The sequence below is a fragment of the Astatotilapia calliptera genome, chromosome 17, assembly GCF_964374335.1.
Source record: "Astatotilapia calliptera chromosome 17, fAstCal68.1, whole genome shotgun sequence".
In the NCBI taxonomy this organism is placed as follows: Eukaryota; Metazoa; Chordata; class Actinopteri; order Cichliformes; family Cichlidae; genus Astatotilapia; species Astatotilapia calliptera.
In genome coordinates, this window is record NC_137438.1 from 33,276,019 (window position 1) to 33,289,854 (window position 13,836).

The 13,836-nt window shown below is 39.6% G+C and overlaps 1 protein-coding gene across 19 annotated transcripts in view; it reads right to left on the minus strand.

Annotated features, from left to right (window-relative positions):
- Positions 1-13,836, minus strand: part of nrcama (neuronal cell adhesion molecule a) — a 65,322-nt gene that overhangs the window by 16,317 nt on the left and 35,169 nt on the right. For 7 of the 19 annotated variants that reach the window (XM_026146401.2, XM_080291495.1, XM_080291493.1 and 4 more), the window contains exons 3-15: positions 5,047-5,232; positions 4,566-4,583; positions 4,183-4,288; positions 3,847-4,040; positions 3,593-3,715; positions 3,237-3,407; positions 2,407-2,463; positions 1,528-1,639; positions 1,212-1,396; positions 825-956; positions 548-691; positions 313-424; positions 54-220 (exon numbers count right to left, since the gene is read on the minus strand). In XM_026146401.2, the coding sequence (XP_026002186.1) occupies positions 54-220; positions 313-424; positions 548-691; positions 825-956; positions 1,212-1,396; positions 1,528-1,639; positions 2,407-2,463; positions 3,237-3,407; positions 3,593-3,715; positions 3,847-4,040; positions 4,183-4,288; positions 4,566-4,583; positions 5,047-5,140 (1,615 nt within the window). In that variant the 5' untranslated portion in view covers positions 5,141-5,232. The remainder of the gene's footprint in view (positions 1-53; positions 221-312; positions 425-547; positions 692-824; positions 957-1,211; positions 1,397-1,527; positions 1,640-2,406; positions 2,464-3,236; positions 3,408-3,592; positions 3,716-3,846; positions 4,041-4,182; positions 4,289-4,565; positions 4,584-5,046; positions 5,233-13,836) is intronic. The other 12 variants (XM_080291491.1, XM_080291503.1, XM_026146413.2 and 9 more) reach the window with 5 other exon arrangements.

Genomic DNA, 13,836 nt, shown 5'->3' on the forward strand with positions numbered 1-13,836 from the left:
GAAGAATTGAACCACCAATGTCACTGTCTGAGTTCTGATTAGACTATACTGACCTTTAACCTCCAAAAAGACATGGTTCTCCTTGATCCCAAGGTTGTTTGTGGCAATGCAGGTGTACTTTCCGCTATTTAGCGGCTGGGCTACATTTATTTCCAGAGTACCATTCTCATGGATTACATATGGGTCAGTATTCTTAATGCTGATCTGACTGTCTTTGAACCTGCATAGAAATGGCAACCAAGGCAGCTCAAGTACAGTACAGTGCATCTTAGCTTTGAAATCTAATAATATTTCAAATGAGCTGACAGTTACCATGTGATGGTTGGAATAGGCGAGCCAAAGGAAGCACAGTGTAGTAATGCAGGGCTGTTGGTGATGACCTGGTACACTTGGTTAGGTGGAGTGAGGACCCTTGGTGGTTCAGCTTTAAAGGAAAAAAAGAGAAGATGCTTGGTAAAACTCATTAATATGGCCATTTTCCAAATCGTTTCTAACTAAAGATTTGTATGGGGCAGTTCTAATATGAAATAAATATGTTTTAACTCACCAAGAACACTGACAAAAGCATTCGCCAGGAGGTAGCCGAATTCATTGGAAGCATTACACTGGTAGACAGAGCTGGACCCTGACTGCACGTTGCTGAGAATCACAGTGTCGTCTTCCACCTTGCGGCTGGGGTCCTCAGGAGTGTCTAGCACAGGGCAAGATGATCTCTACATCATCATCTTTAATTGAAAATGAGCTGGAACTGAGAATTCAGTCCCCAGCTAATCAAGTTTACTATTTTGTCTGCTTTAAATTAGAAGTGATCTAATTTTTCTTACTCTCTATGGGAATTCCATTGACAAACCAGTCTATCCTTGGTTTGGGTTCTCCATTGACTCGACAAGTCAACACGCCAGTTTCATTAGGGGCGAGGATCAGGTTCCTGGGAATGCTGACCCAGAAAGGAGCCGCTGGGGATAATGAACAAGACTGAAAATGCTCAGTGAAATTCTTGACAAGCTATCACTATAAATCTTTCTTTAGCTTTCAACGTAATATAGGAGAGAAGACACTGGTTGTTTCTATAAATGGAAGATTCAAATGTGTATTTATCTGCTTGCATTAGAATGCATTTATGAATAAAAATTGGGGTTCAGAATAAAATATGGTAATACTGTAAAACAAATTTAAGGGCATCAGTAACATGACTGAGCTGATCTGCCTACCTTTGACAGTGACCTTGATGGTATGGTGTACAGTGCCCAAGTTATTTGTGGCTACGCAGCGGAAGTTGCCAGCATCATTTTCATTCACATCAGAAATCTTCAGTGTTTTCTTGAAGTTCTGGTAGGACACTCTGTTGCTTGGTAGCTCTCCTCCTTCTTTCTGCCACGAGATATCTGGAGTCGGCCTATCACAGAAGAAAAGAGATTACAGCAAACAACTCTTCCAGTCAGTTAGTTTTTCTTCTCTTTCAGACACTGCGGCACTAATTTGAGTAAACATAAACCCTTAGAGTAGTTACTGCATATGCCAACTTACAAGCCCTCAGCGATGCATTCTAGCTCCAGAGTCTGCCCTCTCAGAACCATCTTGGTGCTGGTGGTGCCGAGAGGCAGCATAAAACCAGGACGACGCTCGCCCTCTGGGCTGCCTGAACAGGTCAGAGCACAAGACCATATCAGCAACAGACCAAAACATTATACTTTAACACTGCTCTTCTTATAAAACAGAGCAGAAACCTCAGGGATGATTTACATTTTCAAAGGGCAAAGGAAGAGGAAAATGTAGTGTTGATGAAAAACTAATTGTGGATAGGAGAGATGGTTCAGTAGAATGTAAAAGAAAGTCTTTATTTACAGCATAAAGACAATACCAGAGCAAAGGGGATGTCTTTGAAAGACCTGAGCATTTGTTTAAGTAAACAACCCATGCATATAAATGCACAGCTGGACTGACTCCAGCCTTGGTCAAGAGAACAGTGCCAGCATGTTTTGATACAGGGTTCAAATACCAAAGGACCAGAATTTGCAGGAAAGGTCAGAAAATGGCAAATTATCCATATCAAGTTTCACAAGGTGGAGATGAACAATGTTACATAAAAAATAATGTTAACATAATAATGTTCTTTCATTTGTGACTATAGATAATTACTTAAAGGCCACAAACTGTCAGTAACAATTAATTGATAGAGTTGCATTTTACCTCGTATCACACTTTGTATCTTGTTTGTACTGATTAACGTTTAATTTGAATGAAGTAGGAGAAACCTGAGGAAGGGCAAGTGTTACTTACAGAGGAGGGGATTGAGGCCAAGTTAAAGGTGAGTGAGTGTGTAAGTCAGATATGGTTATGCAGGGCAGTAAAAACAGGGCCGGGTTCACACTGAAGGGGGCTGAATGGGTATAAACCAGCACTCACCACTATAGAAATCAGTGATATTGTATAAAGCAGCCAGAGTCTCATTCATTGTTTCCACTGTAATATAACAGAGAATCATAAGCATGCAAAACTAGGAAATGCAATGCATTTCCTAGTTTACATTGTAAAGCAAAGTATGTGTGTCACCCAAAGCCATAATTGAAAAAAACAACAACAACAACAAATAAATAAAATAAAATAAAAATAATTACACAATTATTATTAGTGAGACTGAGATAAGGACATTATAAAATCAAAGCCCTTACAGAGCTCAGGGGAGACAAACTTAAACTAACATTTATCTACAACAGTTTTGCAAGAGTGAAGTAAGGAAGTTGTAAAGTAAAAGGGTGTCTGACAAAGGAGAAAATACTAATATTCAGTTTACAATAAAAACTGAAAGTTTTCAAATGTGAAATGCTGGAAATGACTTGTGCAAGCTTAGACCAGACCTTTTTAGCTCCATAGTTATTTCTAGCTGCACAGCTTCATAGTTTAGGATTCCATTTGAGATGCTTTGCATGGTTTTAAAAACCCTTCAGTTCCTCTTCTATTTGAAACAAGTCGTTTTAGTTCCTTCCTATTAAAAAGCCTACGTTTTTCTGATTGGATGCCCCTAATCTGGCTTCCACAAACAGAAAGTGCTTGTAAACTTTGCCTTTTCATGTGAGATGACCATATAAGGAAATCTATGCTGAGCTGACTTAAGCTTGGCTCAGTAGAAAATATTGTGAGAAATTCAGAAAAAGGTACTTTTTTAATTTAAGTAATTGAGTTTTTGGCTTCTTTAAGGAGAAATCCATTGCTTATTTAAACCAGTTTTGACTTACTGTCCAGGACAGTGACTGAAATCGGCTGTTTCTGCTGGATGGTTTGTGTATGAGGAAAGCGAGCGTAACAAATGTAGTCACTCCTGGTGTCTTCTGGGAGAACATTGGAAAAGTACAAGTCTCCATTCAGGGCCTGGGACACTCGTTTATCCAGTGGTAGCTTCTGAAAGTCTGGGAGGGTGAGAGACAAGCAACTTAACAATGCAAAAAGCTTCCATTAGCTCACAAGATTGTTTTATCAACTACATTCAGAAATGAGATGGGTCAGAAAGGATTGACCCAATCTTTTGTTGGTGAAGGTGAAATTCTTTAGTCATTGCACCTTATATGTCTGCAAATATGTACACACGACTCACTATTATCCATCCAGAAGATGACAGGAGGGGGCAGCCCAGCAGGGGGTCGACATTGCAGCACAAGGGAGACCCCCTTCTGCACCATGATGGCCTCATTTCTCTCCTTTGACCATAAGGGGGACCCTGTGAGTCACAAACATCAACACCAAGAGGTTAATGCAGAGTGGATAATATTTATTTGTACTCAACTAGTCGTCACTTTTAAAGCCCAAGCTTTTAGAGCTTATGCATTTAAATACAAAGAGAAGACTTACTGGACTGCCTGATGACAATGCTGTCAGATACGGCAGTGCCATGCTCATTGTTAGCTATGCATTGGTAAGTTCCCTCATAAGCTTCAGCCCTTTCGCTGCTGATATCAATGACCAGAGTTCCTGAACCGGGCTTCATTAAAACTTTGGAGTCTTTCTCCACATCAAAGTGAGTCCCATTTCTTGTCCAGGAGAAGCTAGAACCAAGAAGTATAGAGCCATGAAGGAAACACATGGAGCAGAAGAAGATGTTATGGCACATTTATTCATGTGTCAGGCAAATTTGAATTACTAATTTGACACTAAATCATTCATTAGGCATTGCAGGGACTCTCTCACCTGGGATGAGGCTTCCCCTTGGCTTCACAGTGGATGACAATGTTCTCGCGTGGATCAAAGATGTAATCCTTTGGGGACTGTAATATTATAGTAGGGGGCTGTGGCACTGAAGAAACCCCAAAAGAAGCGTAGTTTAGATACACAGCACAACAAAACCCGAATGTGCTGAATAATGCTGAATGTGTTCAAACAGAGTTATGTACAAGCAGCATGCAACAAGCAGCGACAATCAAGACATTTATAGATGAAACACTCCATGCAGCTTACCATCACATCTACAAAGCACCACTTTTTACAGTTTTGAAATAAGTGCATGCACATCATTCGCCAAAATATTAAAAAACTCCACACCAGAAACCACACCAGTGTTTGGGGAAACTTACATCCTTCCAGTACTTTAGCTTTTTGTCCACCATGACATGCCACACCACAGTAATAGAATATTGAGGAAAGGTGTTAGTTTTTGCAAGGACTAAACAACAGGTTCAGGTGAAATAGATTCAGGTACTTTTAAGCATTTGACTGAGCCTGCACACTTTTTGAGGGGAGGATGTTTAGAAAGGCAGGTGCAATAAATGCTAGAAAAGTAGATGAAGACGTTCAACGGTTCAAACAGATTGTGTGATATCAAGATAAACAGAAATCCTTAAAATCTCATTGCAAAACACCATGCTGAAACATGCAAAGTTGAAATAGAATAGATAGAATAGAAATAGATTATTGCTACATTTTCATGAGGTAAAATATCTTCACTTTATCCCACAATATGAAAGTATTTCACTGAAATTCCATTAGTTTGAAAAGAATTATGCAAGCGTAACATCAAGTCTTACAATCACAGAGCATGTAAAGGGCAACGCTTACGATCAAGAGGCACTTCAAGTGCTGAAGTCATGTGACTTAGGAGTGTCAGCAGCACAGCTCCGAAGCCTGGCACCCACTTCCTATTCCTGTCCATGCTCAGGTGTGTCAGTGGCACGGTGCAAACCTTTTCCCCTAGGTCCAACAGAGGTGAAGGTTGTAGACAGCGTGAAGAAGTCTGAATCTGCACTACACAGAGGAATAAAAAATACTAAGAAAAACTTACTGAGATTTGTCTCAGCAATTTTAATGGCAAAAAAAGATTTCAGAATCAAAAAACAAGTGCACACGCACTATCCTCAGATGTATACAAATATGGTTAAATAATGTGAGTCCATCCATTCAAATGAACTACAGGTAAATAGAGCTGAATATTTACTCTGTACTACAATGGAAAGTTTACTTTAGTTTTTCTGTGAGGTTATTTCCAAAGTTGGGTATCTAGAGTCATGCTTGGCAAGTGACTCATAGTCATGCATAGGCTATCATTCGTTCAATGTAAAGACACTGGCAGGAGAAGTCCAAACAAACCGGATTCCCATCCTTGCAACTTAAACAACTTTAGCAGTGTGCATGCATCTGTCCTTCTTCATTTCGTTTACTTTCTCTTCTGATGAAAATGCCAGCGAGACAGACTGGCCCGGCACAATGAGCTTCCGAGTGTAGGTGCTGTCAGAATTAATCATCTGGGTGTTATATTCCAAAAAGCAGACACAGACTAATATGCTTGGGCAGTTTGTGTTGACTTATTTGGCGCTAGCTGCAGTCACATCTTATTGACCTCCAGACAAAATAGCCACTCAAACATAGCATGCGCACTGCTGAGATGTCCCTCCTACCACGTGCGTGCCTGTAAACATATGGCATGTGAGTGCACTGGGCTGGAACGATCGCAGCTCTGCTGCAGATATAGCCTCACACAGATTGGCACATGCATGCAAATACATATCACATTAGAAGCACCATCGTTGCCAGTGTGTCATATATATCAAGTTACACATGAAACATGAGCCTCGGCTACTGTTGCGTAGTTCTAAACAAATAGATGCAGATTGATGAGCCGTCACAAACACACAGAATTGTGTTGAAATTAATGGGCTGCTCTAAACTGGGCCATGGGGAACAGGACATTATGCAAAAACAAACATTTTTCCCCTTCATGTCCTATGCAGTGTGCATGAACTGAAATCATGATCCTGTTTTTCTTTCATGGAAAATTCCTTCGTGCTTTACTTTGAGTTCCATGTGGGGAATTGCGAGGTAGTCCAGAATAGATATGGCTATATGGAGCTGGAGCATAAAGGTTCTATTTAATTGAGTTCCGGATTTAACAGGTTTGTAGTCATGGCGTGAGAAAGCTTTGCAGAACTTTTAAAACCTTCTTATACCCCACACAATAATGTTTTGACTCCTGGCAAACAAATATCACCATTGGGATCATATGATTTCCCCCAAAAGGTTTCATGTGATAAAACAGTTGTGATCACAAAGACAAGTATATGGAATTCCAGAGTCACTTATATGGCTAATTCTTAACCAGATTAAAATGAGAAGAACACATGAGTTATATGTAATAAGGGATCCATGTCTCGTGCATCCTGACATGTTGATTATTCTTAACCAGCACATGCATCTCTGTATACACACTATTCTATGAGCAGTGCGCACAAACACATCAGTATATTATTTTGACAGAAGGGGGTTAAGGTCCTCAGAGGCATTTGAAGGTGAAATTTTCAGGCTCATTGCTTCAGGCTATCTCTACTCTGCGGGACAGGAAGCATGTCTGATGATATGAAAAAGTATGGTAATGACTCTGACACAAGTGTTGTGCACTATTGTGACAGGGCAGAGAGTGTGAGCTAATACAACCTCAGGACACAGCTAATTACGCTGACACGTCCTATTGGATATTCCTCTCACAAATTAGTCGAGAGGAGAGACACCAGGGAGAAAGAAGCACACAACAAAACCTTTGAAACTCATTGTGGAGAGAGGCAATATGATCATGCAAATGTAATGGGCTATCTTCAGATTAATTACGATCATAGTCCATGCAGCTATAACAGTAATGGCCTCCCACACAGTGTCACTAGCCATGCTGAGCTGTGCTGGACCTTGGAGCATTTTCCCACAGAGACACATTGAGCCTGAGTTCATTCAAAAGTGATTGAAGCTTTTAAGAAGTAGTTTGGTCTAAAAGGTAATGATTAAAAAAGAGAAAGGATGGCGCTGGAACGGCTGGCAGCCTTAACCCAATTTCCCTCGAGATGAATAAAGTATTATCAATCAATCAATCAATCACCAAGAATGAAGAGAATGTTCAACGTGGGTTTGAAATTAAGATACCTATAGCATGAGTGAAGACTGAAATACGCTAAATCATCCATTTTACCATCCTATTCCTCTCCTTTAATATGGAGAGACAAATTTTAAGAAACATTTTAAGCATAGCAGATTTAATTCACTAGGCATTCAATAGCACGCTCTTTAGATCTGTCATTAAGCTAGGCTACGGATTACGCTAGGCTACTGTTTTCTATGCTGAAGAATTGAAAGAGAATTCTTTAGCATAGAACAAAAAATAGCCTTAAACAATGACCCTTAAACCATGTAACCATTTGAGAAATGTGAGGAAACAAGATTCAGTTGCTTGCTAAATTGGTAAAAATGTATTTAACAAAAGTACCTTAGCTTACCGTAGCTTAATTAAGCTAACAACACAACACAACTAAATCAGCAAATGAAGCTCTGCAGTATACATGTAGTGTATAATTAAATATCAGCTGCCTTCAAATAAATTCTCAGTTTATTAATATGTTTTCTCACTTGATATTACCTAAAAAACAAATGAAACATCAGTTAATCAGTTTGTGCATTTGATTAGAATATTTAAAACAGTACTTTTTTATGGGAAAGCCCAGTTTGCATTGGCTCTAAGATTATTACACTTTAACTCTTCTACATATATAAGATGACAAAAGAGCATGTTAGTTAATAAATGAGTGTTACAAGCTTTACAACTGATTTTTACATGTGTAGAAAAATCAGCTTTTATATCTGACCTAAGTCACATCTCCAGAGTGAAGATTGCCTGCAGGGTAAAAAAAAAAAAGGTAGACAACACAGATGACATAGTGAAGCATAGACACAAACACACAGATGCGTAAAATTAGCTGCATGTACAAATGTCAGCATCTGCATATTTCTACTGCTAGAACTCACTTGGGTCTAACTGGCACAGTGCTTAGACATTGTAAATACAGAAACTTTAACTTGCGTGATCATGTACAACAAAACTGAACTCTCAATCTTTGCATGACAAGGACAAAAAGTCCTTCAAACCTATTTGTTGCACAGTCAACACCGAATGTGTTTATGACTCCTGTTGATTGAATTTGTCATAATTAAAGCCACGAGGCTGTACTGTGCAGCGTGGCGGAAGATATTTCTCTGGCAGGAGACTCATCCACACAAAGATGCTTATAAAAGTGTAATTACACACATACATGTAGAGAGCTGGACATTCTTCCTGAAACTAGATGGGAAAAAAATAGTTTCTCGTTGCTCATTTTTTCAGAGGCTCCAAACAAAAAAGCCAAAGATGATGAAAACAAAGAGGACTCAATGGAGGATGAGTGGGATGACTGGCTAGTAGGCAAGTCATCTCTCATCCTTCTTTTTTTCTCTTCTTACTGACTCAAAGGTCGAAGTCCACAGGTCAAAAAAGTCACCCTAAGGCTCTGCCTTTTCCTTCTTGGTCACTCTATCCTTTCCTCTTTTCTTTCAGCCTGATCGTCACTGTGTTCTCCAATTCTTTCTTAAACCAAGCCCACGAGCAAGATATAGTTTCACTATCTCATCGGTTTAGTTTTACTGTAGAATACTCGATATTTGAAGCATTTCAAGCAAAAGGTACTCCTTTTTTTCTTCAGAGTGAATGAAAAGAGTGTTCCGTGTATATAATAAAACAAAACACAGATCCTTGTATCCATGTACACAAAACACTGACCGTTAGCAACCTGAAAATAGTTTGATTTTGACAACTTTTTGCTTGCCTTCTTGCCAGAGTCAAGAGGACTGAAAGTGCTCTCACTATGAGCACACAGCTTCTTATCTCTGTGCTTTGGTAAACTACCCAGCTTTGAGAGTTAGCGTATTATTTAGCATAGAATTGAGAGCGAACCAGGGCGTGTCATGTGGTGCCTCTAACCAAAACTAAAGGGAATGTTACCAGTAGTGAGAACACACCTGATTCAGAGAACAAAAAACAAAAAAAAGATGATTCTGGACTTGGGAGAATCAAATAGTGGCCAAGCTAACTTATGAGGTATATTATATGATATCAAGTTCACTCCTTCAAGTTTACCCATTTGTACTGATTAGTGACATTCTCCCACTGAAAAACCACACTATAAGTATTTTATGTGGATTGTTATTTTAACTGTTAGGACAAATGACAAAGGATGTTGCATATGGAGCTGCTGGGCAGAAGGAAAAGAGGAAGACCACAGAAATGATTTATGAATGTGGTGAAGAAGGACATGCAGAGGTTTAGTGTGACAGAAGAAGTGTGATGGAACCACTGTGGCAACTCATAAAGGAGAAGAAGAAGATCCTCCGGGTGTAGTGATGTAAGAGTAAATATGCATTGGTGTTGTAATTATAATTTATAATAGTAATGGTAATTCTAAATTCCCCATAGGTGTGAATGTGAGTGCGAATGGTTGTTTGTCTCCATGTGTTATCTCTGCGACAGACAAGGATAAGTGGAAGAGACTGGATGGATGGATGGATGGATGGATGGAATGGTATCCGAAGGTAAATAAGTGTTTAACTAAGCAATTATTATATGTAAATCTAATAAAACAAGTAAAAATGGGAGAAAGTATAACCTACAAATGATCTCAAATGAAAGTTCAGTCTCCAGGTTGAGGGTTTGGTGTCACTCCTCTACCCCAACGGAAGTAGCAACAAATGACCTATATGAATACTTGCAACATACAGTTGGAGGACTTGCTGATTGATACTGAACTCCTGGTTACTTTCACTCAAATTACCCTCGACAAAAGAAGTCATCATAGCCAGAGTCAACATTTCATGATGTGAGGGCAGCTGACAGAAACCCAACAGTCTTCTTAGTTCGTAAACCCTGAAGCAACTTGCTAAGTTGGTCACTACGCAGCCCTCAGTCACACTGAGAGACACTGAGAGATGACAGCCCGACTAGAGAGATGAGCGAGGCAGAAAAGGGAAGCGGGAAGAGAATTAGAGGGAGGGACAGAAAACACAATCATCTGTAGTCGCATCAAATCATAGTGACAGAGATATTTGTGAACAATAGACTGAGTCAGACTGCTTTCAGCTAGACTGGACTAGACTGGATGCTCTCTCATCTGTACTGTAGCTCAGCACTCAGATAGTTCACTCTTTTTACATAGCTGACATCACAATAACATACGTTCAGTTTGTAGAGTAAAAGCCGCAGTTCACCATGTAATCAGAATGGACATCAGATACATTTTCTTTGATTTCTGCGTTTCTTCCAGTCAGTGAAAGCAGAGTTTATACTGTCATTTCAATGTGGGTACCCAGATGTACAATAATTATATGAGTGAAATCCTTTAGAAACATCAATGAACGTATAAAAAAATGATACTGAAATAATACCAGCAGCTGAAATATATTACTCCAAGTTCCAGAAAAGAAAAAGGAAGACAGAGACAGCTTCCTGTAACTAAATACAAAAACAGTGCAGGCTGATACCAAACAACTGCTTTTATGCTACCAGTGCCTGAGGATAGAACTTTACCTCAGTGGTTTGCAGTAGCTTCACAACTGATGCTGCATTCATTGATGAAAAGCAAGTGCTGGTGTCAGTCTATCAGGGAATAGTATCTTTTTAATTTATAATATAGGAAACATAATCCAGTGATACTGTTAGACTTTAACAACCTTTTTTTGTAACCTTTTAGCTACTAAAACATAAACAGCCTGTGAACCCAAATTTTTAGACCAAACAGTGACAAACAATAGAGGCTCTTCTGTCCCTGAGGTAAATGATACCATCTTAAAGAAAAAGATCAATGATCATTATCCTTGTAGCTCAGCTTTGGTCTCCATCAGCTCCTTCAGATAGATAAATCCTACAGACTATTCTACACTAACGCCAGAGGAAAGTTACGGTATTGGAAATAAGCCAGAGATGTAATGATACACCATGAAAGAGACACTTACCTATTAAGTCTTCTGAGTAAAGGGCTCGTGTTGAAAACACCAACCTACTCCTAGTGCTGTATCTGTCACTTTCATAATCTTATTGGCTGACTGCTCGACTCATGTTCTCTATTTCTCTCTCTCTCTAGCCGATCTATGACAATGAACTGCCTGTTCTTTGGGGCAAGGCCTCGACTGTGAGTGGAAGAAAAATAACTGGTAGCACTGCCTTACTAATCAGCTTTGATAGATGAGGTGCTATTCATGCACGCTCTCATATCTTTTTACAGAACCTAGAATTATTTACTTTACTTATCTATGCTTCACTGTAGTTCTCTTTGCTTGGACTGTAAGGTGAAGCAGTACTCGGTACTCGGTCCCGGTCATAATCCCATCCCATCACAAATGGGAAGCTATGCAATGCAATTGCAGGTTTTAATGAAGAAAAGCACAAAAATTCAAACTGGTACGGATTTGATGAAATACCTATGAGATAGGGGTGCAACGATACTCGTATCGATTTTGAACTGTTCGATACAGTGCTTTCGGTTTGGTAAGCATATGTATCGAACAATACAAAATTTTAAATTTATTTTATCAACTTTTCTTCTGACGATGCTGTCTGTGTTGAGAGCTCAGTGGATCTGCGTTCGACTACTCCACCTAGGCTGCACTGTCGAGTGCAGATCCACTGAGCGCAGTGGAGATTTGCTGTGTTGTGGCGTTAACGTCATTTCAGATAAACGCTGACAGCACTAGTGGGAACACAATGAATATGAGTGCACATTTACACCGACAGCATCCTAGTGCAAAGACAAGTGGAAGCAGACAAAAACAACAAGCACGCATGCTACAAATGATACAAACTTTACCCGAGTCATTTAGACAGCCGTTAGCACATGATTCTCCTTATGGGGACCTGATATGTTTAATATGCTGCTGAGAATATAGCCCAGAAGAAGCGTATAGTATAGCTTTTATTTTGGAAAGAGCCATTACTCTGTAATAAACTCTCTTTTCCAAAGATGAGTGATTTCTCAATCAGATAGATTTATTATTTTATCCCTTTGTTGTTTCAGCAACATTAAATTTAAAAACTGTACGTTTGAGTTAAAAAATATATTTATAATTTTAATAAATGACAAATTAAAAAAGCATGAACATTGTTTTGTATCGAAAAAATATCGAACCGTGACACCAAAGTATCGAACAGAACCAAACCGTGAATTTTGTGTATCGTTGCACCCCTACTATGAGATATTATTGATGTGTGTGTGCGTGTAAATTTTTTATAGGAAAGAAATCAGGAGGCTTGTTGTGGTGCGGAGAATCTGAGAGGGAGCAGTTTCCATCCAGGGGCAGTAGTTGCACAGGGATGAACCACTGGCATGGCCAATTTGACCTCAATCCTTTGTGCTGTGGTTGACCTCTTGCCAACCTAGGGCCTTATCCATTCTGCAAGCAGTGCAGGCCCATGCACTCTGAACCACATCTTGACTGCCTATTCCAAAGCACTGGAAGAAGGAAGCTAAAAGAAATGGCCAAATGGACATCCATAAAGTCAAAGCTAATAAATACCACCCCAACCTACCCACTCAAAGTTATTAGATCACAAAAGGAAGGAAACAGTTCCCAAGAAACTCTCCTGTTTTCTTCATGAGATCATCTTAAAACCAAAATGGCAGATGTGCAAGTGAAGAGGTACTATTCCTCATCTTCAGGTGAGGCGTACAGGTTAAGGGGTGAAATGCTGTTGACACTGCTGAAGGTTACCAACCAAGACTATCTTGAGTAGGCCACATCAGTGATTTCCTCACCTCACCTTGCGTAACATGCACTATTTTTAAGATGCACACAGTCGTATACTTGGAAGATAGGGAGTATACGTAAGTATACATATACATACATATATATAATTTTTATACTTTTAAGCAGTGAGCAGTTTGTCTGTTGCCAAAGAGCATTTCAGCAGGATTTACCCAGCTTTGTTTACCCTGATTTCACCATCAAAGCCTCATCATTTAACTGCTGACTATCTATGAGTCTATCTGCTATTTGGAAGTTGATGTAGAGGGAGCTTTCATTACACTAACACCACTTCTTTACAGTCAAAATACAGACCTGGCAGGCCCATTGTCCTCAATAGCCCCCAAACCGGATCACACGCAGATAACTAATCAAAGCAAACTATCTAATGCTCTTTTGCATGCGGACACACATACACACAGTGTGGGTCTTCCCTTTTAGGATCAGTTATTCTAGCACCATCCGCAGAATGCCCCAGCGCCTGCTTTTCTCTGAGGCTTTGTGAAGTGCTGATGGTCAGCATGCGCCACGCCATGTCCATTGTGCTTCCTGTTGTTTACTAAAGGGATAATGCTGAAATGGCAGGGGACAAGGTCACACCTCCAGAAATAAAAGATGTAGCCACAGTGCCACCCAGTATTGTTGTGATGACAGAAACTAATACACGTCGGTACAAGTAGACCTGGTTTTGATACTCAATATTAATTTGGAAATGGATTTATAATCAATTTTGCTTGGTCCAAGAAATGACGCAATTTATAAGGGATGGTG